This window comes from Uranotaenia lowii, chromosome 2 (genome assembly GCF_029784155.1).
Source record: "Uranotaenia lowii strain MFRU-FL chromosome 2, ASM2978415v1, whole genome shotgun sequence".
Lineage (NCBI taxonomy): Eukaryota > Metazoa > Arthropoda > Insecta > Diptera > Culicidae > Uranotaenia > Uranotaenia lowii.
The window spans coordinates 175,250,121-175,276,272 of NC_073692.1; the positions used below are offsets into that span (position 1 = coordinate 175,250,121).

Sequence of the window (26,152 nt, forward strand, 5' to 3'; positions counted from 1 at the left end):
TTAATTTAAACTGAATGATCTGTTGGCGAGTACAGGTAGGTGTGAGGTAGGTTGAACAAGGTAATAAAAATAATATGGTAATAATGACGAAAGCAAGGATGGTCTTGTTGCTGTTTTGGTTAAATAAATACTAAGTCACACTTCCTTTGAAATTTAGATATAGAGAATAAAAAAATCGTTCCATGTTGTTTTCGTCAATCTAACGTTTAAGAAGAAAACCAAGTGTTGCATTTATGTTTGCACCTGTTACACTCGATTCAACATATGTAAACTGCGCTCAAACTTTATCGGTGAACAAAGAAATGGTAGTGTGCTTTCTTTTTCACTTTTGGAGGAACTGATTTACCCGTACGTCGCTTTGTTGCTTATGACATTAGTTGGCTTCTTTATTACGATGAAGCATGCTTTCAAAGTTTGGTTGAGCCTATCAAGCTGGGAGGGAAAACTGTAAACTGTTTCAGGCGCAGGGGTCAAATCAATTTCCGATCCATCATAATTCTGACATGATATGAAATACAATGCATAAGGCAGTCAAATGTACATAGATCTAATTTACCAAGTGGTTAAGTTTTTGTTTGAACATCAAAAGGTTTAAAGGAAGGCGTGAACCAGAAATAGCTGTGGACAGTAAAATTCTAATCAGGTTTTACAACAAGTTGCATGCATAAATTTTTGAAATATCAGAAAATACTCTCAAGAGGTATTTTTCGGCACTGTTTTTCGGTAGAAAAGCAAGCCTTTTTGCAATTGGAAATTGAATTGTTGAACAAATATTTTAGTGCGATATTTCAAAAATAAAACTTATTTGAAATTTTTTTGCTACATTATAATCAAATATTGAAAATGGTTGTAAATTGACATGCAAAAACTGAACACGAATATGGCAATTTAAGCATAAAATTTACTTGAGAGGTCAACAATCACTAAAAACCTCTTATTATTAAAAATCGCTCCTGAGAGGAGAAAATATCAGAGCAAATACTTACAGATAAATCATACAACAACCGTATGATATACTCTGCACAGTGCGTTGACAAAAGTCGAAAATTTTTTCCTTTATTTTACACTACACTATACTGCTTCGATGTTTGTGCAACTTTCCACCTTTGAATGAGTTTATATGTGCATGTTTCTATTTAATGTCTCTGAAACGCGTAATAAGTGGAAACAGAAGAAAGGTAAGAATTTTTCAAAACAGACGTTTTGAAAGGAGGGAATGTCAAAAAAGATCCTGAATAAATTTAAAAAAAAAGAAATAGGCCCTATTGGAGTTTTCTCAGTATACATAAGAACGATACTTTGATTGTTGAAAGAGTGAAAGTTTAGTATAAAAAAGTCAAAATAATAATGTATATTATTGAATATCATTTCATTTTTTATTATTGAACTAGTTATAAACCAGAAGCAAAAGTACAAAATATCAGTTTAAGAATGAATACCATAAATGGTCCTCTAATGGACTAAAAAACTTGAAACTAAAAGGCGAATATCAACCCACTTAACACGTTCGTCGCCACGCTCATTTTGGTAGTTTTGCTAGCCGGGCCCAAAGAAATTTTCAGAGAGAGAAAGCAAAGAGTGAGAACTCCCATATTTGAAACGTGTGGCGAAGCTGAGCGTTAAACTCCAGTAAGAGAGCGTCACCTGCTTTTTGATGTGACGGGGCCCCCCAGGAAATACACCCGTCTGCCAAATATGGGTGAAGTGGCGACGAACGTGTTAAAGTAAACTCAACAATCGCCTCAAAAGGAGAAAGCTGCATTCGAAAAAGCGTAGCTTTGTTGCCCAAATATCTTCATAATTAAATTGAAATGTTCGAAGAAGAATTATTTTTTTTTTGTTTCCATTTTAGTCGTTTTAACATCTTTATGTTATTCGCAACTCATAACAACGATGCAGTTGGCGGACAGTCATTGAAAAACTTATCCGGTACAACTGTGATCGATGTTTACTCTTGAGCTCGAACTCACGAACATCGGCCCAGAAAGCAACTGACTTGCCAGTTTTACCACAAGCCTTAAGAATTATGTATCAAATTACGACTGATATGTTTAAAATCTGTTGGTTTCATAAACTGAGATTTTTTTTTACGTAATTATATTTTGATATAATCTTTTTATAATAGCTCTCTGGAGCCACCGTAAAATTTGAGAAAAGTGTTTAAAAAAGAACAAAAAGATTTAATCACATTTACGTCTGCTCATAACGAGAAAAATGACTTAACACGTTCGTCGCCTTGCTCATTTTGCAAGCTTTACTAGCCGGGCCCAAAGATATTCTCGGGGCGAGAAAAAAAAGAGGGATAATCCCAGATTGCAACGTGTGACAAAACTCAGCGGCAAACTTGAGTAAGAGAGCTTCACACGTTTTTGATGCGACGGGGCCTCCCAGGAAATACACCCGTTACACGAATATGGGTCCCATGGCGACGAACGTGTTAAAGTGTTTTTATGCTTTATTCAACAAACGGAAAAAATCATATCAGCACCAGCACGTGAAAAGGGTCTATGTTCATTAATGACGTTCCGAGAAAAACGCGTTTAAAAATTTTGCAACTTTTTTAAATCGGTAATTAAAATTGAAGAGGAATTTTCCAAGTCTATATGGTCAAACCGGTGCGTAGGATCATTCTAAATATGTTTTTATCGACACGAGGGTATTATTATGGAAAAATAGCTCGCAATTGTTTGTAGAACCTAGCTGGAGTATGAATTTCGTCAAAATTTTTTATACACCCTTTCCTTTGTACTGTATGTCTCATATGTGTGAGTGAGGTGGCGATAATATTTTCCCTAATTTTGACAAACGCTTATCGTTCTCTCTATAGGAGTGAGTGAATAGCTTTCTGCAATCTTCCCCTATTAATGTTTTGCATCTAGTCCTTTTGCTTTGTAGTGGAGTAAAGGGTGTATAAAACAACTTATGTTAGGATAATGTCATTTATGGCTTTAAATTTTTTAGATCCTTTGCTTAAACTGCATTATAAATCTAACGAAAACTGATAAACTGAAAACGGTTTTTTTTGTTAAGTAGAGCTCATATTGGGCTATTTGAATCCACTGGAAATGGGTTTTATTTATTTTGTCTTCTATACCCTTTTCACATGTTGGTGCTGATATGTATGAATAAATTTTTTTACAAATTTCTCATTTTTTGACGTTTGAATATGAAACAAAATGTTCGAAATTGTCTATAACGTTACCCAAATTTTTACATCTAAAATTGCGCAATACATGTATACATATGTAAATACATACAGCATGGCATCAATCCTATTTGTTGATTCATTTTTGGGCGTAGTTTGTTTCCGATGAAACCGGAGGAAAAACATTATCATTTTTAAAAGCTATCATTGAAAATTCGTTCGTTTTTTAAGTACTTATATGATTTTCTAGGCATTAAGAGACATTTTTCTATTAAATATGGTAAGTTAAATCTATGTTTTGCGAAAACTGTGAGGACCATAAATTCCTCTACTGTATTTCTTAGTTTAGGAAGATAAATCACCGTGAATTTGTGTTTTGAAATTATTTTGCGGCTTTATCGGTGAGGGTTGAACAGTTGAAATTAAAGACGTATAGAAGTTCATAGTATTTTTGAATGAAATATAAAAAAATACTAGAATGAAATTTTGAGAAACTTTTATATTATATCTAGGGGAGATAAGGGCATAATGGCCACCTTAAGGAAAACGCTTATTCAACCATAGAGAACAGCTATAATATGTGAAAAACAACATTGTTTCGTGTTCAGACACTCAAATAGTCTATTGCCTTATTGGATGAAACTTGAAAAAAATGCATTTTAAATTTTTTTGCCGAAAGCTGAAAACCAGTCCCTGTAAAGGCATAATGAGAACCCCCACTGGGGCAGTATAAGCATCATTTTTCGGGGCAAGATGAGCGTTTTCTGCCGAGGAATCTAGCAGCGAATTCAACTCGATGAAGTCAAATCGAACTCGAGTCTTCTGATTACCTCTACGACACCTTACCAATAGGCCAAATCGACAGATGAAAAAAGTCAAGCTGTAGCTCTATTATTCAGTTGATTTTCATCGAGTCGAATTCGCTGATAGATTCCTCGGCAGAAAACGCTCATCATGGTCACGGTGCTCAAAAATGATATTATCTACGTCACTTGAGAACCTAGATGGTTATTATTTAGTATTTCTGTAAAGATGATAAGAATATTTCATTTTTGGTGAAAAATTAATACTATAGGTAGTACGAAACAAATCCTCATGAAAATTTGCTTAAGAAAATATGTACTTTTGTAGAAAAAAGGAGTGCTTATTATGCCCTGGGTGCTCGTTATGCCCTTATTTCCCCTATCATTTATAAATACCTTCACCACGAATTGGTTTGAGTTTCATAATAATAAGCCTAAAACACTTTTTAAAATCTGTCGTTTAGTTTTAGTGATAAATTTATTTTTTAACTTTTAACTCTTGATTTTAGTAGAGTCTTGGTTTTGACGAAATTGGGCCGAATATTACCCGGACTTTTGGTCTTTAATTTTGAAAGCAAATGCCAGTATTTTGACAGGTTTTTATGTAAAAATGTCCGGATTAGTAAGGCTCGAATATGTATTGAAAAAATTCTTGCAACCTTAAATTAACTCAGATCATCTTTTGACTTGAGATTCGTTGAATTTAATGAAAGTTGGGTTGCTTTCAATTATTTTAGTCACCCTGAAACGAACGTCACAGAAGTTTGTGCATAACCCCTTGTAGCGTTACCATTGTGAATGTTTCTGAATGTTACCCATTTGGTTGTTCAAGCCGGTTATTTATTGTACCTAACGCGGGAAAAGTTATAATTTTGAATGACGATGAAATAAAATTTCTCTTTAGTTTGAACTTTTATCAAGGAAAATTGTTTCCCTATCCGTAAGAAAAAATGGTCTGAGTTGTTTGCTTCGAAATCGCTTTGAAGCCAACAAATAGGGGAGAAGAAGGCTGTAGTGAATTCCATTTTTACTTTTAGTTACTTTTCACTAAAATTTATACCCGACTCTCTCATCCGTCCGGTTTGTTCGGACGGATGAGAGAGTCGAGTTTGAATTTTAGTGAAAAGTAACTAAAAGTAAAAAGGCTATAAGCGCCTATTAAGCAAAAGTTATCAAAACAACTTTAAAATTACAACTTATCTTTTAATTTTTGTTACAATTTAACATTTTGAGCCTTTTGAATTTTTTTTAACGAATATTTGGTTGGGTTCGACCAGGCCGAACTGAGAACCATCGCCATGAGATAATTTTCAAACAACAGAATTTGAATCTCATTTACAAGACCGAAAAGGCTGATATGATTGACGGAAATTAGTTTCATGGATGATGTTGAGATTTGAAGCAACTTAATTTTGCACTTTCGGATTGGACTGAGAAGCACGGATTGACATAGAATAACACTTTATTTATGTCTTCAATGATTGGTCATTTTATTATTAAACTTAAATCACGGAACTTAAACGTTTTGACTTTAACTTTATTTGCTGGAGGGAGCCCTGTACGATTGTTTCTGTGGTTACTTAAGACTGATCGGTCGTCAGATGATCAGGTTTTTATCAGCTTTGGGTAAAACTGAGAGCACACATCAGTTAGTGCGAACGATACTCCTTAAAGTAGCTCACTACTTACATTAAACTGATTTTTTTTGAAAAAATGCTCATGACGTTCTAGTCGGTCTGGTCAAATTCCGATTATTTGTCCTCTGATATATAATTAAAAACTAAGAAATATTTTTAGATGAAATATAAAGGAGAAAGAAAGGAAATTTTTTGTATAATTGTTGTTGTATGAAAAAAAAAACACATCACTTAATTCCTGACCTAAACTCACACGGTCTAATCAAAACCATTTTTAAACTGAATTCACGTTTTGAAAAATGTTTTCTTGAAAAGCCTAGGGTTTTAAAAAAAATTTTAAATACATTCAAACAAAGTTTTTGAAACAAATAAATCACATGATGTTGAATCATTTAATATGCCATTTAATGAAAATAAGTTTACTTTAAGACATCTTTCTATCATATTCATACACTTAGTACAGAATTTCTGATAAATCCAAATCTTTCCAGTTTGTTTCAAGTACCTCTATTTAAAAAAAACAGCAGGTTTCAGAAGGTGAATTATCTATATCCTCTAATATTATCACTGTTTTAAAAAAATCTCATAAATTACCCAAACAAACATTGCTCATCTTCTCTTTTTAGTTTGGGTTTTTTTTTATTTTCTTATTTTAAAAAATATGTGGGCCTGTCTCGGCATGCTGAAGTTTTTTATAATTGAAATCTTAAATGTGATAAGATGTCGAGGTTTAGTTTAAATTTATAATGAAATCACTTATTGAAGGTAGAAAACCGTTAAACAGAGCTTCTGTGACTGATTTTTCGTTTTTGAGAATCGGAAATTTCGTGAAACCATGCGGGCAAAAATCGAAAAAATGCGGGGAATGAAAAATTTAAATTGAGTGGCCCTGTAGCTGCATTGTGTAAAAAAACATAATTTGTTTATATTAGATGGAGTAGTTTAAGAAAGCGATAAAAAGTAGGAAATGAATGAACTCACGTCACAAAAAAGGAATTTTTTAAATTTGACGTGGGAAGTTTGACATTTTTTAGCAAAAACAATATTGATCGTCTTTGAAAATGACGAGACGATTCTGAAACACTATTTTTTTACAAATCGGCTGAAGTCCAGCTGAGTTACAACAGCGAGAATGAGTGAATTCACGTTGCAAAATTGGTTTTTGTGTAAAAATCTATAAAGGAAATTTTCTCTGAAAGCTGTCTTGATCCTTCAGATAGTTGAATTTTTATAAATGGAAAAAAGTTTGGTTAATTTTTTAATAAGCTATTACTTAAAAATTCACAATATTTTGATTTTTTTTTCAATTTTTCATTTAAATATTTGTTCAAATATAGATTGTGAGAAATAGTAGTAATTTTAACGATGTTATTTATGAAAGTTCGAATTGAAATAAGGAAAAAATTATAAAAAAAAACACTGAAATTTACGATCGAACAAGTCGGAATAACAAGATATCACATTAAAAATGTACACAAAGTTTGAAGGCTGTGAAAAAAAGCTTCTTAATAGTATAAAATTTTGTGACATGAATTCAGCTTCTACGGCCTTTGAGATATTCACAAAGAAAATTGTGTTTTAGGGGAAAAGGAAAAATTTAAAAACTTTGTCGATTTTTGATCTTGAAATTTGTATTGTTTTGAGTGAACAAGTGATTCTAATATAAAATTTTACGCTGAACACATTGGCACCCTGAAAGTCCTAAAAAGTTGCGAACATTTTGAGATAATCGCATTATAGGGTCAAATTTTATCAGCATCTATTACGGTTTCTGAGATACTCATAAAAGAAAATTCCTGTTTTTGGAAAAAAGTTGAAATTTACTCTCTATTATGTGTTGTGAGCCTACTTGGTTGAATAATTCTACTGAATCAAAACGATGGTTGATTTGAAGGAAATCTTTCGATTGCTTTGTTTCAGCAAAAATTTTCAATAATTCAGCGAAAATTTCAACAATAAGAGGCTCCCATTCGGAGTTTCGAAGGGGGGGTAGTTCGATTCACCCACAACTTCAGTTTTTTTCTTATTTATATAACAATAAATCGGTTGTACTTAATTTTTCCGAAAACCTTTACCCAAAATGAAAAATCCCCAGAATTTTACTCGCCAGAAAGAACGTTTTTTCGGATTTTTTTTCCTTAGACGGACCATTCGCCAAAATAAACTATTTACCAGATTTTTTTTTTTATCGAGAAAAGTACCAAACTTGAAACAAACTACAATATTGGTTTTAAAATAAATTAAAGTGGGAACTTTCAAACAAGTGTTTCCTTTGAAAAATTATTTTGAAAAACAATCATTTGAAATTAAAAAAAAGTAAGATTAAACGTGGAACAATAAAAAACAATCAACTAGAGAAAAAAAATCTGAGATTTTTGCCATTTTGAGAAATGTGCATTCTGAGCAATTTTTTCTGTGATTGGGTTGATTCTGAGTTTTAATTTCGGCTATTTGTAGTTGAAAACCTAACTTCGTATCTAATTAGGCCAAAAAGTTATTGGCTGTTGAACAGGGGTAGTCTTTTGGCATTGAAATGCAATAAATTCAATTGACATCACAGCTGGGTGCCTAGCGAGGTATTGGACGATAACTTTTCATGCAATACTTCGCTAGGCACCCAGCTTTGATGTCATTTAAATTTATTGTTTGTCAATGCCAAAAGACATAACCCTGTTAAACAGCTAATAACGATTTTAGCTAATTAGATACGAAGTTATGATCTTCAACAAGGTTGTTGGCACAAAAAGCATAAGCTCGATTCCACAGAAGAAACAAAAAATGATGTTGATTTTTCAGTACAAAATATTCAATTTTCCCATAAAAATATAAAATCAAATTTACTCATGTAAACGTTACTTAAAAATTCTGCAAAAAATCATGGATGATTTTTAAACCAAAACGAAACTTTTTAGACCCAAGGGTTTGAGAAATTCAAAAATAACCCCAAATCGACTGAGTCTAGTGTACATTCAACACGTGTAGTTCTTTCGCTAATATTTTTATCACTGTCTGATAGATTAGAATAAATTATGCTAAAAACTTTGCAGTTATTATTTGTTCAAAATACATGGGATTAAGTGAAGATAAAGTGAATTTGTGGTATTTTTTTTTATTTGTCAAACCCTGAGGTTAAAAAGCTTTGTTTGGTTCGCAACTAATCCATTTTTTTGCAAAATTTTAAAGTAACGTTTTCAGGAGTAAAGTTCAAAAACTTTTAGGTTTGATTAGGGATATTTATTATTTTGTTCGGAAAACAATGATTTTTTAAAATTATTTAATAACTTAACATTTCACATTTCCCTCACTATAATCGCTATAAAATTGCCTTTCTGGTGAAAATACCTAAATTTATTGCGAAAATATAATCAAAATCCAATGCAAAGTTAAATTTGAGTGTTAGAAAATCTTAGAAACTGCAAATTGATGATAAGATCGTAAAAATGGCTTTCTTTAAAAATTGGTCAAAAATTCTGTTTCGTATTTTCAAAATCTAAAAATGCCAAAATGTGCCAAATTTCATTCACTTTCCAATCCTTTTTTTTAATGTATCTGGTGTAACTTAAAAAATTTAGACGGTTCATTGATTGAAAAGTACGGTTTTAACACCTCTTTTTCATCTTTAGTGATATATGAACATAGATTTTATAAAAAATAAAAAAATGTATCCTTGTGTGTAACATATAGCTTCTAATTTCAGCTTTCTTGGATATTCTTGGATATATCCAAACTATGTTTTTCGGATTTTTTTTCTTACTTTGAAGAACCGAAAACTGAAGTGTTGTAACTGAATATTGTCTTTGAAACATAATTGAGTTGCATTCAGAAGTTTCAAAAACTATGAACTTTGACAAAATCGGTTGAAAAACAAGAGTGATATAGCAATTTTAAGAGAGGAGTGACACTCAAGGTCTGATTAGGAAGTTTTTTATCTGGACTTTAATAAAAAAAAATTAAGCAAAATTAAAGATTTCTGTAAAGTTTCGAATAAAGTTACTAGACACAAAACTTCCAATAGTGTCATATTGACACTCAAGAGCGAATTAGGTTAAGATAAAATTACCGGAAATGTAGGTTAATAGAACAAGTTACAATTGTTGTGATATGTAGGTACATGTTCCTATCACACATGGGCATTGTTCAAAGTCACTTTATTTTATTACAGCTATTGTGCTGTCATTTGTCCACCCACGCACGGCGATATGGATTCTCGCTCAACGGTAATCTCGTGTCAATATCCGTTAAGCCCGCCAGAAAGTAGCAACTTTATCGAAACATTCCTGGGTACCTCAGCTCCTACCTTGAATGACCCCAAAAAGCGAGCCCCTGGGGTACCAGCTTTCCAGTCCCCACAATCGACACTCGTACTAGCTTGTCGTGAATAGTTATAATAGATACATATCTATCCTCGAGCCTTGCCACTAGATATCGGGTAGAATAGAATAGAATATCAACCGATCCGGCAGACAGTGAACAGCACAGAAAAGAACAGAACAGGTGTGGCGCTCAAGAGTAGCACCCTTATTCAAAAGTCACTCAGTCACACCATGCCCTTCGGTCGTAATTGACGCATTATCCTGCTCGGTGGGAAAGTTTCTGAAATCCTTTGAGTACCTGTACCTTGTTCCTACTTCAACGGTTCAAAAAAGTAGAACCCCTAAAGGGACTTCAATCGGAATAGCGAAATCTATCGGTGTTTATTATTTCTAGCGTTTTGTTTCCAAGTGTTGAACTGTTACAACTGACCCCGGCTAGCCGTCCTTTAAAACTTTCAGTGTGTAGAATTATTTAAAAATTCAACAAGGTTTGTGAGCCAACGGCAATTATACGCCCCCGCCTTTCGCTTGTGCTGTTCTACTCCTGGACGAAGTCTATTCCTCCGAATGGAAACGTGTCAATAGCTGATTGAAGAAAATTGATATTTTCTCACAATTGAAAACAGCGCCGCAGCTTGGAAGTGATGTACCGTACATACATCGAGTCTCCTCCAGTTTAACCTTTTCAACTGGGTTGTGATTAAATTATTAAGGATATTTTACCGCCCTGCTGCAACTGCCTGGAGGTCATTGGTTACTCCATTTAATGTAGGCTGTAATTTAGGTCGCTTTGCGCTGGATCGTTTCACAGTGACTTGAAGATATTCAAAAGAAAAGCAATAAACTGCAAATTGAGAAAAAAACCCTCTTAGAAGCAAATTTTTCATCAAGAAAGAATAACAAAATCATAAGGTATGTAGCTCACATTTGAGATCTTTTTTATAATTATCACTTTTATTTAATTCCTCAAACAGAACGTTAATTTCTTTTGTAAACATTGGCTTCTACTATTCGAATTATTACGCAAATCAAACATCAAAATCGAACTATTTATTTCGTACTCCTATTTGAAATGTGATTTAACATCAAATCAGAAAATTGTAGGATGTTTTTTTTATCAAGTTTCTGTTCATAAATGTCAAGCGTCAATGTGACTGCTTCTGCTTTCGACTGTTTCTTAGGTATATTTTTTCACATATTTGGGTACTGGATATGCAAAATAATTACTACTCGCTATTCCTGGTGTGATCAGTGTGTGTTTATGATCATTACCGATCACTTTAAGGGGACTGTATAGCTCGATCAAAACGTGAAAAAATTTCACTTATGTGCACTTTTATTATTTGTTGTCGATGGGGGTGCGATTTTGTTTCACCCGGGTGGTGAATTTTCTGTCGACAGATGGGGAGAATTGGGATACTTGATCCCTTTTCTTATTTTCATCAAATATTTTTGGAAAACATTTGCAGATTACCGTTTTACGGATTTTCTGACAGCGTGTAATTTCAAGTTTATATACTGCGAGGCATGATCCCGTAAATAAACTAGAAGCATTTTGTGGGACTGAAAAATGTGTGATATTTTGAAAGTTAAAGGAGACTTGATCTTTCCAAAGCCGTTTGCTAAATATCCGTTTCGGGGAAATTTGAGTTTTTTTTTTTTAGATAAATTTTATTTCTAAATTCTGGCTTCCGCCATTTCATTGAGGACTAGACCCTTGTGCGCCGGTATCCACAAGAGCACAATATGATAGCCAGAGATAATCAGTTCCGATATACGTTGTCGAATTTGGTACCAAAGTTCGCCACAACGACTACCGACAGCATTATTTCCCAAGTGCATCAAACTACTCATACTATCCGACATGATAATAAAAGAGTTGCTTTGTCTAGATGATATTATGTCAACTGCACATTTTATAGCAAACATTTCTGCACTATACACTGAAGCGCTGTGAGGTAGTTTTCGTAGTACTGGATCCTGTGAATCGTAAGTAACGACTGCTGATCCCACTTTGTCGCCAAACTTTGAGCCATCAGTAGCCAGTTGGATTGCTCCTTCGTATTTCGAGATCATAAACTCTTCAAGTAGTTGATTCCAACTACCACTTTCCGGATGTTTCTTAGTAAGTGTTAAATCAACAAGAGGTGTGCAGTTTTTTATTCCTCTGTCGTAGCGGTAGCATGGTAGTTGCTCGATGAGGGTTTCATTTGGGACAATAATACTTAGTCGCAGGATGCTTCGTTGAATCTCCGTTCTTGGGACCCCACCGTGAAGAAGAGGTTCAGTTGAGTTGTGGTTTGATTTCGTTCTCCTGGCTGTAAATGTTAACCGATTTTCATAATATTATATTCATGGTGTAGGTAATGTATTCTAATTACTCAACATTTAAAATTAAGTCGATATGTATTACCAGGTTATCAGAAACTGGTTCAGAAAGTAAAAAGTCCGAAAAAACAATTTTATTTTTAAAATACTTATAACTTCTGACAGCTTTTCTGTATTTAATTGTTTCGTTTATGTTTGAAATCATCTAGAATCCATCTATCCCAGAATGTATAGATATGTTGGGGTCCAATGAAAGTTTTGATCACTATCTCGGATCTTTCGGTAGAAAAAAAAACTTATTTTTAAAAAACGACGTCCAATTTCGGCTTTACTTAGCTGTATTTCATTTCCCAATGTACCGATTTTCAAAACTCAATTTTAATTTTTTGTCGTTAATTTGATCATTATTTTCATAGAACATACTTGGTCTGTCAAAATTCCCAGTTCTTCAGTATATCAGAATGATGATAAAGAAGTTTGAAATGTGCGCTTCGGGTCATATTGACCAGAACAGCTTTGGAGGGTTAAACAGGGTTCCCTAAGCTTTGGCAAAATCAGGTAAAATCTAAAAATAAAATTGACTTTTTTGGGCATATAACTTATCATTTCAAAGATTATAAGTGTCAGACAGAAAGAATTCTTAAAGTTTGTCTTCTACCCTATTTTCATTGAATATTGATATTTGCGTGCTTAGCAATTATCAACATCCATTCAAAAGAAAAATATATTTTTTGGACTCGAGGAATCAAGCGAACCCATAACATACATTTTGAAAAACTTCTTCTAAAAAAAGGATGCTTTGAAAATATGCCATTAAGAAGTTCATATAATACTCTAACTATTGACATATTGGAATAAATATTTTTATTATAATTTTGTTCGTGTGGGATGCATTTTAAAGTTATAAAAATGATCTTCAAGCCACATTTTGATAGAGTTTTCAAAAAAAAATGCAATAGCTATAAAAACGAAATTTTCAAAATGTTTTGAGATAACAAGTTTGTTGTTTTCTTCTATTTGGCAATTTTTTCTTGAACTACACAGCAAAAATTATTTCCTGTAAAATTACGCAAATGTCCTGTAACAAAAAGGAGCAGGACATTTACCGTTATCTTACAGGTCGAACAACAAATTACGTGACATTTAATTTTCAGTGTACAACTGTTTTACAGGACATTTGCTGTAATAATAAATGAATCTTCGTAAACTTTCAAGGAAAACAATTTAAAATTACAGGTTTTGTTAGTTACAGGTTGATTTATTTTAAAGTGTGCAGATTCAGTGACACGTAATAGTCAAAAAAAATTTTCTGTGTATGAAAGACACTCCAATTTCGAGATATAGCTGAGGAATCAAGTATACCCAGGCCTAGGGATCAAGTATCCTCATTCTCCCCTACAGATTTGCTTATCTCACTGTTTCCACGGAGTTCCAAAAATTACGAAATAATGTAATTGAATTACCATTGTTAATTATTAGGATCATGTTTAATTTTAAATTTTGGATCATTTTTGAAAGTGTGTTCAACATACCACCATGATGTGATTTTAATTGTTCGTCATTCCTCTAATCGAATGATCACCCACAGTGTCGAATATGTGAGCAATCTATGGTGTGTATGACCCGAACTGTACTGTCTCGAAGCGAGATCTCAGGAACGGTTAAAGCTAGATACATGAAATTTTCTGACATTTCCTAAAATGAGATTTTTAGATTTTTGAATAGGGTTACAAAAATCACCCAGCAAAAAAGGACAATCAGCCGGTTAGGGTCATATAGACCCGGATTATTGTTTTCATTATAAAATCGAAACAACTCATATTGATTTTCATAAACACAACAATTTTCAAATTGTCCAAATGTCTGCTATCATATGCTTCTTAAAACTTCGAGTTTTAATTTTTATAGTTTTCAGAAAACGACCTTAAAGCCTAAATATTCTTATAAAATGGGTGTTTTGCATCAAAGATAACTCATTTTGTTAAAATTTATTGAAAAACTTTTGATTGACATGAACTTAGATAGATTGAGTGCTCATTTTGAAATAATAAAAGTGCTTGGTTTTACAGACCACAGCAGGTTATTTGAATAGTTCACATAAAAAATTTCAATGATTTCATAACAAAATTGTCATGAGCATCAAGGAATTTTGATGAAAAAATTGCCATTCTGTTCAATAACATTCAATTCCAACCGATCGTGATGAAATAATAATGAAAAGACTGATAGGAAGACCAATTCTAGTAATAATTCATAGAATTTCAACATATTAAGAACCAAATCTGAGGTATATCGACTTTAGCTTTACGCTTTTTGTTACCCTGAGCACAACTACTCTGAACCGTTAAATTTAGTTTTTAAATCGGCCCTTATTCTGCGCCGCGCGTGACGTGATGATTGTCACCTCACCTCGGAGTCACCGTGAGATTTGTCACCTTATTCCCGTAGTCGATATGGGTAAAGTGACAGAGGTTCATTCTAGGTGAGTGGCCGAATGAACACATCTGTCAAAATGGTAGAATTTAGCTGGTGCTGTTTTGATTTTGCTTTCGCTTCGGATTTTCCGAATTAGTTTTTTGTGTAACGGTTTAGAATTTCGAATCGAAAATGGTCATCATCGGATGGTACGGTCACAGCAAGCTGCTTGAGGGTGATAAGCGGACGAATTGTGCGACGTAAGTAGAAATTTCGCTCCAAAGCTGGGTTCGGATTTGGGTATTATTGCCGAAAAAACAAAATCAGATGCCGACGGCTCCGAATGGTGCCAGTTTATATATTTTCCCCAACCGAGGTTACCACCGTGGCATGCCGGAAATTATCGATCCGAACAGTGGCGTACTGATTCTTTACTAATGGATTTTATTGTTATTTTTTAGATTTGGAAAAGTGGTCGCAATCTTAGAACTGGACAAAAACTTACAACATGACTGCGCCATCTTCAAGGCTGCGCCCAAGAACCCAAGAAAATTTCAATAAATAAAAAAAATCATACATATTCAAAACTATCATTCTTATTTATCATTTAATTAACTATTTAGAGCCTTTCATTCCCGTGTACATAAATTTTCTGTTAAATTTCTTTTTCGTCACCACCTGAAAAGGTACCGACAATCCTCATCGATTGCCGAATTAGTTCAGCGAATTTAGATTTGTTCGTGAATTTTTTTTTAAATGGTCACACTTTAATGTTGTTGAACTTTTAGAGCCAAATTATTCCCTGTTTCATAAATTTTTCATTGAATTTCCATCTCGTCGCGACCTGAAAAGGTACCGACAATTGTCACCTTAAATCGTCACCCGAATGCGACGATTCTCACCCACGGTGACTACGAGAATAGGGTAAGAACTCACAAAGTTCATCCGAAGTGACGTTCCTCACCTAAACCGACTGCTGGAATAGAGTGACTTGGGTGACTCTACTATCGTCACGTCACTCGAGGCGCAGAATAAGGGCCATCATATTATAAGAAATCAAATACGTCGCTTCAGCTAACTCAAGGTTTTGAAATCTGCGCACTTATTCCATTTTTCTTTAAACATGTTATAGCGAATTTCTGAAATCTCTGGCTGTTCCTTTTCCGCGGTCCGCAAATTAATGACAAAAAACTAAAATTTGGCTTAAGAAAATTGGTTCACTGAGAAATGAAATACAGCGCAGCTTAGCCTAAGTTGGATGTCTATTTTTTTAAGAAAGATTTTTTTTCTACCGGAAGATCCAAGATAGCAGTCAACACTTTGATTGGACCCCATCATATTAATACATCGACGGATAAATGTATTCTTGACGATTCCAAAAATCAATGAAACACAGCAACGCTGTTAGCAGTTATAATTATTTTGAAAATAATATTGTTTTTTCGGACTTTTTTCTTTCTGAAACGCTTTCTGATTACCCGGTAATACATATCGACTTTATTTTGAAATGTTATGTAATTAGAATAAATTAATACTGTTAACATTTACGGCCACCGGAACACCAACAAACTACAAGTCAAATTTCCCCGAAATGGATATTTTGCGAACAATTTTTGGAAGGTTCAATCATCCAAAGTTTAGCTGACATAGTGAAATTTCATTATTCGAACCGGGATGGTCACGACCTTCGTTAAAAAACGCCATCTTTGTTTAACCATTTTTTCATATGCCTCAAATTTCAGACGTCAACAAAATTATAACTTTTTTTTCTTCATAAATATATAGCAAACATGAAGACGATATCTATATATTTAAAAAAAAGATTTCTATATCTCTGTCTGCCTGTCTGTTTCCTATAGACTCGGAAACTAATGAACCGATTTTCTTGGAACTTTCTTGAAACTTGAGTGCTTATGAGGCCGGGGAAGCAGGATAACTCGAGAATCAGTCAAGCAAATGGAACCAGATTTGGTATTTTGGGTATTTGGATACAAGAAATATTCCAATAATTAATTATTGGAGACCCCTTCCTTCTTCCAGTGGAGAGATTGAAAGGGCGAGGGGGGCTACCATACAATTTTCATTGCGAAATTTGATAACTTTTCAAGCAAACAGAACCAAATTTGCTTGGGAGGATATATTAAGAAATGGGAAAAAGATCTATGATTGTGTGAAACTCCTCCTGATTTGCATTGGAAGCATAGGCCCATACAATTTTTTGCAATACACAATAACTGATCAAGCGAGGGGAATAAAATTTGGCATGCGAGGGTATTTGGACGAACGTAATGTTCCCAAGATTGTTTGAAGCTCTTCCCACCTTTCATTAGAGAAACATAAAGGAGGGGGGGGGGGGGGGGGGTCCCATACAATGTTTTGCAGAACTAGTGAATTAATCGAGCAAATGGTACTGAATTTAGCATGGGAGGATGTTGGGATACCGAAAAAGACTCTATGGTTGTTAAGACTCCACCGCCCTGATACCAATAAACAAAAAAGGAAGAGAAGAGGGGGCCACCACAGTTTTTTTTTAAGATGTCGAGAGTTAATCATTCGAAAGGCACCGAATTTGGTATTGAATTGTAGATAATTGTAATTAGGTCAAATTTGTCGTAGAAAAGTACATATTGTGAATAAATAAATCTATAATCTTAATTTTAGAAACAAAAAAAATTATTGGAAAACAAATTTTAGAAGATGTTTTGAAAACATAAATGAATACTTAAGAAAAAAGAATAAATCTCTTTTGTTAAATTTCCATCAATTTTAGAAGCTGTAGCAAAGCGCACCAGGTCGGCTAGTAATTTATTAAAATCGGTTCAGTAGTTTTGAAGATATGTACAGCCAAAATATTAATCTGGGTCTATTTTACCCTTACCGTCTAATTGATCTTTTTTTCACCGTAGAAGAAGGTTAAATTGTATAAATCTAGGAAAGGAAATCGAAACTAGAAAATCGAAATTAAGTTACCAAACTCATTTGGGTTCCAAATCTGTGACTAAGTTTGTGCGCACATGCATTCTTTAGAATTAGATTATAAAAGCATAAATCTTCTTACATCTGGACGCACTGTTTATCATACCAAAGCGCTGCTAGTTGTCTGATCTGGAATGTTTTTAAAGTACTTTATTTTGAAATGTTTCCTCTATCAGTGCTTAAAATTTCATTACGATTCATTTTGTTTCAAAAAAGTTTCACTTGATGGAAACCGCGAGACGAAAGTACCTGAGAAAACGTATTCTCCCGTACATCAGATCACCAGTTAAGTTTTGGCCAGATTTCGCTAGATTTGGCCAGATTTGGCAAGCTGCCACTACTGCAAAGAAGTACTACTGTGGTATAGGGACAAGAGGGTGGATTTTGTCGAAAAGAACATCAGCCCACTAAACTGCCCTCAATTCCACCCTATTGAAAAATATTGGGCAATTGTCGAGCAGAAGATGAAGAAGAGGAATGGTAGGACGACTTGGAATGCAACAGAGATGAAGGGATGGTGGAACAAAATTGCCCCTGGGTCAGCGAACAAGTTGTCCAAACTATGATGAATGGTATTCAACGAAAAATTCAAAATTTCATCAAAACTTCGTCGAAATAATTTTTTTAATTATTTTTCCTATAAAGGGCAATAAAAACCCTACATTTTGAGTACAAAAGTTTTTTATCTCGTTTGCATAGCTCCAAAATAGACCCGTTTCAATGTGTCCAGATTTAAGATGATCCACGCTTTAGTATTTTGATAGTATTTCAAGTTGAAAATTTTAACGAATCGAGCTAACATTGATTTTGTTTATTTTAAACAATTTTACATATGAATACCGTAAAACGTGGTAACTTTGACCAACAATAAATTTTTTTCCACATTATCATCAATAACTTAGTCTATAGTTTGAATTTTTGAAAACTTTTTTCTACGTTTGAAAGCCTATTAGTTGAGTATTAATTAGACAAAATTTGGTTTGTATTTGAAATTGTTTTCTGTTAGTAAAAGTGCAATTTCAAAATCTTAAAATATCTATTTTTTCCAAAGCTCGCCAACAAACAGCTCTCCTGATGATATCAAAAAGTATTTAGAAGCAAACGGGTGGTTGAATGTGAAAGAACATCTTTTTTTCTTTGTATATGTATAGTTATAGTGCTATTTTTATAGTCATTTAATGATAAATTTATGATATTTAAAAAGTAAGAACATTTTCCAAGAGTAAAATCTTATTGGACAAATCGATAGGAATCCTATCAAATGATTAACTTTGAAGAAAAAATTAAAATAAAAATAGTTAGAAATTAGAAAATGTTTTTGGAAGAAAACGTTTAAAAGCAAGGTAAAATTGGTAAATTAGAATCTGTAAACAATTATGGAGGTGTTTTGTATCTTTTATGATCAAGAAAACTCGTTAAAACCGTAGAAATGGAGACTGATAAATGTAACCCCAAATCGACAATTCCTGAACAGCGCAGAAATCGATTTTTAAAACAAATTCAAAGTAGTCCAATAAATTTCTGCAACCATGTTTTACGTTCATAGGAGTCCAGTACTGGTTTTAAAAATTTGAAACATGCCACATTCCCCTTAATAGGAAAAATAATCGAAAAACATTGAAAAAAATGATCAATATTACCCCGGATTACGGTAGGGGAGAATGAGGATACTTGATCCCTGGGGATACTTGATTCCTTAGCTATATCTCGAAACTGGAATGTCTTACAAAGATCAAATGTTCTAGAAAAATGTGCCAAAATGAGCAAAATAACAATGCTTGTAGTTTAAAAAATTTTAACAAAATAATTGTTTGAGTAATTGAACTTTGTTTGAAAAATTTCACAAAATGTAACTTGGAGATCTTTTTTCATCACTTTAAAATGTTTCTCACATGGGAAAATTATAAAAAAAAATTTGTTCCAATGTATCAATCGTTCGAGCGTAAAATGAACTTCATAATGCCATATTTTCAAAGCAATGGAAAACTCTCAACTTTTTTCAGAATAAGTTTTCTAGAATGTTGATTATGGGTACAATTGATCCCCTAGAGTTGGGTACAATTGATCCCCCTTCCAAACGGCATATTCTTCTTCTGAATTGATCGTTATGATTGCTGATTACGAAATTACTAATATTTATCCAAAAACTAATATTTATCAAACAATTGTCTGAAGAAAAGAGCAAAAATAATTAATTTTCTCTTAATTATTAAAAATAGCGCCTTTAAGCATGCAATGTTATTAGCGTTGAGACAAAGTTATAGAATTTTCTTCTTATGTCTGCTATAAATTGTGAAAAGAGAACAAACATGACTAAAATAGTCTATTAACATTCTGTCTTGGGGTTTTGTTTGATTTTTATACAAGGATTAGGGCTTCCTGAATAAAATATCAAGTCTCCTGCAATAGGGGATCAAGTCTCCCCTAACCTAAGAAAAATCGCAATTTTTTTACTCCCACGAAAATGCTTCTAGTTCATCAACGGGTTCAAGTATCGTTCTAATTTTTGGAGCATAGAAATTTGAAGTTACAAGCTGTCAGAAAATGTCAAAGACGGCGAGTTGCTAAATTTTTCCAAAAAGATATGGTAAAAATAAGAAAAGGGGATCAAGTATCCCCACTCTCCCCTACCTAATAACTATGAATCTATGAAAGGCAAGAATGTTATTCTGTATGTACTGTCTACACAGAAAAAAATATTGACTATTACGTGTCACTGGAAACTGCAACCTTTAAAATAAATCACCTGTAATTAACAAAACCTGTTATTTTAAATTGTTTTCTTTGAAAGTTTACGAAGATTCATTTATTGTTACAGCAAATGTCCTGTAAAAAAGTTGTACATTAAAAATTAAATGTCAAGTAATCATGTTTTCGACCTGTAAAATTACGGTAAATGTCCTGCTCCTTTTTGTTACAGGACATTTGCGTAATTTTACAGGAAATAATTTTTGCTGTGTATAGCAAATCAAAAAAATTCTAAACATTATCACAGGATACACAATCAATTTAAAAATTAACAAAACGAGTTTTTCATTCTGTTGTTCCTTGAAACTTTTAAAGTGAAAAAAATCATTATGCTTCTCGACACTACACTCAAACGACGTGCGTAGTTTAATTACCAAATTCGAGGGTAAAATTTAAGAAAATTTGTGCCGCTTCGAAGCCAACCATTACCTACTGTTGATAAAATGCTGTGGGTTGATTTTTGCTGAACATAGTAATTTCATCGTGGTTTGAAGCAAAAGTGCCAATGAAAGCATGAGTTTTCTTAGTAAAATAACTATATTTATATGTGAAGTTAGTCTAAGCTGTGATTAAAATAATAAAATAACCATACAGCATGGTATAATTCAATTTATTGCACAGCATTTTTGAATAAAAACGTATTATTTCGAAAGCTTTAAAATGAAGAATATTGTTATCTGTTTATTTTTCCTTTATTTGTTTCCTTTACAATGGATTTACACTTATTTTAGAAAAAAAAAAAATACTTTGGATAACAGGTTAAATCTAGAGTTTGTTTTGATTAAAGCTTAGTTCTTTTAGAAATGGGACAGTTACGAATGCGTGTATCTCAAAAACCTTTCGTTTGATCTAAATACTTTCTATGGAGCAAATGAAGGTAATCTTATGATAATTCATGAAAAAAATTAAAAAAAAAATTTATCGTTTTTTTGTAAGAATAAATTCTACTTTATTCTTGGTACCTCCCTTCGGCCAGCGCACACTTTTTTCAGTCATGATAATGATCAGTTTTTCAAACTAGTACTTCGTCTAATCTGTATTTTAGGTGGCTACATCCCCCTCCTTCAATTTCTGATACTTTTCGGACCAATACTTCTCTTTTAAAAGAAACTGAGGCCACTTTAGTGGAAACAGCTGTTTTGAAATTAACAAATTTGATTATTTTTGAGCCAATTTTTGAGCGTTTTTGATGGAATTTCTGCAGGCAAAATCTGGCAATAACGAAATAAAACCATGAGGAGATTGAACTTAAAGTATAATCGGTTAGTATAGATCGTAGGTTGCGAAGGGTACATAAAAGATTATTTTTTTTAGGCTTTTGAAAAGAGTGAAAACCATAGTTTTCGTTTTGAAAATTGTTGTTTTTTTCCACAGGAGCAGAATTTTGGCAAATCATTATATTTTATACAAAATAATAAGCAAAAGCATACTTTAATATACTCGGGACCTTGCCACGAGCAGACGTGGTAGAGGATTCAAACGCTGGAATTTTTTTAACATAGGATATTTCATAAGTTTTGTCGTTCATCAGAAATCATCTGTCCCATAGCCTCGGAACCAGATATACAGCTTACGAGCTGTGGATCTAGCAAAAAAAAATTGTTTTAGGTTAGGTTTGAATGACTTAATAAGAGGCAACACTTTTAGCTTATCGGAGAAATTTGTTTTGGAAATTTCAGCGATCTACCCTTAGTTTTTCGCTTATGATAAATTAAAAATGCTGGTATGAGACTTGACTTCCCTGATGACCCTTAGCCGAAGTTGCCGATCATATGCTTAACTCCAATGGTTGATTTGAACTTTGTGGACATTTTTGACAGTATTTCCATACATTTCCATCACTCACACACAGTAGTTCTTTGAATAATCAACGGTTTTGTCGGCTATCAATTTATAATGATGGATTTTGAATGAAACTGTGCAAAATTATTTTTTCCTTTTTCTCTTGCATCGTAAATATCTCAAAAACGCGTAAATTTTAAATTTTGAAAAAAATTGGTCGGATAGTACTTTTTACAGGCAACAAAATGCTGTCAAAATTTTGAATGTCCGATTACTAGTAAACGAGCTATTAGCAAAAGAAAGTGTCCCATTTCTAAAAGAACTAAGCTTTAGGTCGTATGAACCAATATAAACAAAATTGAGTTATTTGCTGCAAACGATTGATAAATATGCATTTTATCTTTGGTAAAAAATTGGTTTCATTTTATCATTAAACAACTTTTACACAATGATTTGAATTTAGGACGTATAATGACTTTTTCATTTTCGTGTGCATTTTGGTTTTAACGACTTTTTGCACTGCTTTGAATTATCGTGCAAAACAAAAGTCGTAAAAAACATTTTGGCCTTTCGGTTTTTATGACCTTTTGCATTTTCGCATAAAACGCAATGCTAAGTCATGAAATGGGTATTAATTTCAAACTAAATCGTTTGTGAGAATAGTTTTAGCTATTTCGGTGGAATAAATAACTGCAATTTGTTGCCAGTACAATATGCGCTAATTTTGCTTTTAAATTTTGAATTTCATACTTTTCCCCACAGTTGCAGCCCAACATACATAACCATACGTTTGGATAAACTCCTGCACCTCTCCAAAGGCTATCAGAGTCACAGATAGCAACCAGCAACTTCCAGTCGATCAGAAAAAGGATGGACAGTCTCTCGCAGCACCGATTCCCGGCTGGTATAGCAGTTTACTCCACTGAAGTGGAGTTAGACTCTTTGACAGGGCCCGCTCCACAATCGCCGTAAGATTCTGTAGAGCGCATATCACCCGCGGAGGTCCTGATAATGTTTCGAAGAATAATACACGTAAGTTCTCTTTTATTTGTGCTGATTTTGAAGGTGTTCATCAAATTGTAACATGAAAAAATCCTTCAAATTACATGCCAATAGTAGCGCCACTCTTTAGAAGAGTCTTAACATGTTAGGACTTAAGTTCTTGACCAAGTGAGCAGGGAATAAAGAAGTATAGAACACTAGATATCAAGTTTTTAGATAAAATTTGTCATTAAGCAAAACGACGTTTGTACCAAACAAGTAATGCAAAAGGTCGCAAGTGCTTGTTCACTCGTAGATCTGAATGTAGAGCAATACCGCATACAACGGCATATTTCTCATCTATTTTTGTAAAGCATATCAAATTTCCAGACAATTCTGAGCGAGATTTTAAATTCTAGAATTGAAAATATGTTACAAAACTTGAACAGCGATTTTCTCGGAACATGTCAGGTGGCTCTTACGACCTAATCAAAACAAAATCTAGAAATATCGAATCTTCATCATTTCCATTGTTAATACGTCCCGGGTTGTGATTGTGCGCTCTGAAAAAAAGATTCAAACCTATTAATCAACAGAAAACGGACATCATTACAGTATATAGTTTCCGTTCAATAATCGAATTGATTCCGGCTCTAGTTTCAATCTTTCAACTGTGCATCAATTTAAGTTGATGAATTTTGCACTTTTGGCTCTGAGAGCCTCATTTAGAATAGATTTTTTTATGATACCGTAAAGATGTTCATGACAGTCTCATATTTTTGATGATAAATGCTTGTAGAAACACTGCAAGTCTAACAAAAGGTCCTCGTTTTGGTTAAAAGAGTTAAATTTGGTAAAGTAAGTTTCATGAATTCTAATCATTTCAATTCGAAATATTTATAGCTTTGAGTTGGGATGTAGTTATTTCAATTTTTTTTAGGAAATAAAGAAAGTCTAATCCAATGTCGATGCCAATTAGCTGATTTGGTCCAGCTTAATCGCTTCTCAAGTAATCACAGATTAAACGATATGATTACTGGTGAGAATTCAAAACTCTGTTTTTTCTCTTTGTAATAATATTTTGAAATCTGAAGAAAATTGATTTTGTTTAGTTTTGCATAAAATAAAAAAGGCATTTTAATTTTTGCTCATTTGAATGTTGGCTATTCTCTATCTTTTTCTGAAAAAAAAAACTAGCAATTGGTGGCACAACATTTATATTTGACCTGACCCTCAGCAACAAATTTCTGAGAAAAGTCGTTATTCCTGAAACTATGCTTCCGGGATATACCCGTACTCGGTCGGATTAATTTTATATGCACTTTTGTAGACAAAACGCAAACATTATGCTATCTCTCTCTCCAGCCAGGACTAATGTGTCCGATCTCGAAACGATAAAAGGAATTCCTCGGTCCATCCACTGAGTGTGGGTGCATTCCAGTCAACGGCGAGTGACTAATAGACGACAATGTAGGAATAATTTATAGGATTCTGCTGAGGCGGCAGAAGTTAATTGGAAATCGATTTCTTTTGCGTTTGCAATATGCCTAACTAACTACTAGGTACTACCTATACTACTAGCACGATGTTTACCTTGCTCGTAGAACAAACAAAATACAGCCGGGAAATTGGTTGTAAAACCTTCCGGCTTTTCCATTAACGTGAATCAACATTGAACTATAGGATTTTTTTTTTGCTTCTCTCCCATATCGTTTCAGTATTACAAATGAACAATCAGAACCTTCAACGAGACAATGATGGCAGGGCCAGGGAAGGTAAGTTCAATGTTTGAGAGAAGATACATTATTGATGCGACAATAACTTCAAATGGAGACACATTTCTTATTGCATTGTTACGGTTTTTTTTTGTTTTAATTCCAACAATGCTTTCCGATGCTTTCATCAGTCATAAAACCGTCCAATATAAGAATATGGCTTCACCAGAAGCAGCTAGCCAAACTGACCAAAGTAATATGGACAGGGCAGGGGATGCGGCTTCGAACCGAGACTTCACATCATCCCAAGATGAAACGGTTTCTGGAGTGTGTTCCGCACGTTATGGTACCTAATTTCTTACCCTTAATAATTTCTCATGACCTTTAACTTAAAAAAAATCAATCCGATATCCAAACTAGGGTGTCATCAAAGACATTCACCAGGCCGTGGTAGACAATGATCCGGAAACGTTGCGGGAAAAGATGGCTGATCCGACGCCTCGGATCGTGCTGACGAGCAAAGATTCAAATGGACTGACCCCACTGCACAAGGCAGCCGGACTAGCTCACACCCAAATCGTGGAGTACATACTGTCGATTTGGCCCAGCCTTTCTTCCGACGAAGACCACACCGGAAAGACGCCCCTCCACTGGGCGGCAAGTGCAAAGAACAACGCCCGAAGCTTTAACCTTCTGGTGCAGGCCGGAGCCGATGAGGCAGCATTGGATCACGTAAGATTTATTTGAATAACAACGTTCAACTAGTTGGCTTAAACGCAACTGAGCAAATTTGGGTGACTTTAGGATTTGACATGGGTTGTAGCAAAAATTCAAAGATTCTATGCGAATTAGGTAGTATTGAATTTAAGCCGGTCCCATATACCTCTACTTTGTAGAATTTGGATCTCTTCAAGGAAAACAAAAAGTTTCACTGAGATCGTATATGTAGGTGTTCGTACACAAACCGGCTTGATTTTAAAATTTTTAGGACAGACAGACAGACAGACAGACAGACAGACAGACAGACAGACAGAGAGACAGACAGACAGACAGACAGACAGACAGACAGACAGACAGACAGACAGACAGACAGACAGACAGACAGACAGACAGACAGACAGACAGACAGACAGACAGACAGACAGACAGACAGACAGACAGACAGACAGACAGACAGACAGACAGACAGACAGACAGACAGACAGACAGACAGACAGACAGACAGACAGACAGACAGACAGACAGACAGACAGACAGACAGACAGACAGACAGACAGACAGACAGACAGACAGACAGACAGACAGACAG

The 26,152-nt window shown here is 33.9% G+C and overlaps 2 protein-coding genes across 9 annotated transcripts in view; both read left to right on the top strand.

Moving 5' to 3' along the window:
- LOC129741846 (uncharacterized) overlaps window positions 1-26,152 on the top strand; it is a 138,891-nt gene that overhangs the window by 50,802 nt on the left and 61,937 nt on the right. For 7 of the 8 annotated variants that reach the window (XM_055733639.1, XM_055733642.1, XM_055733640.1 and 4 more), the window contains exons 3-5: window positions 24,847-24,903; window positions 25,035-25,189; window positions 25,264-25,575. In XM_055733639.1, coding sequence (XP_055589614.1) covers window positions 24,847-24,903; window positions 25,035-25,189; window positions 25,264-25,575 — 524 coding nt within the window. Of the gene's footprint in view, window positions 1-10,134; window positions 10,811-24,846; window positions 24,904-25,034; window positions 25,190-25,263; window positions 25,576-26,152 lie in introns of those variants that run through there. The other variant, XM_055733641.1, reaches the window with a different exon arrangement.
- The window catches only part of LOC129741851 (DNA-binding protein RFXANK), a 134,388-nt gene that overhangs the window by 37,485 nt on the left and 70,751 nt on the right, over window positions 1-26,152 (top strand). The window lies entirely within an intron of this gene.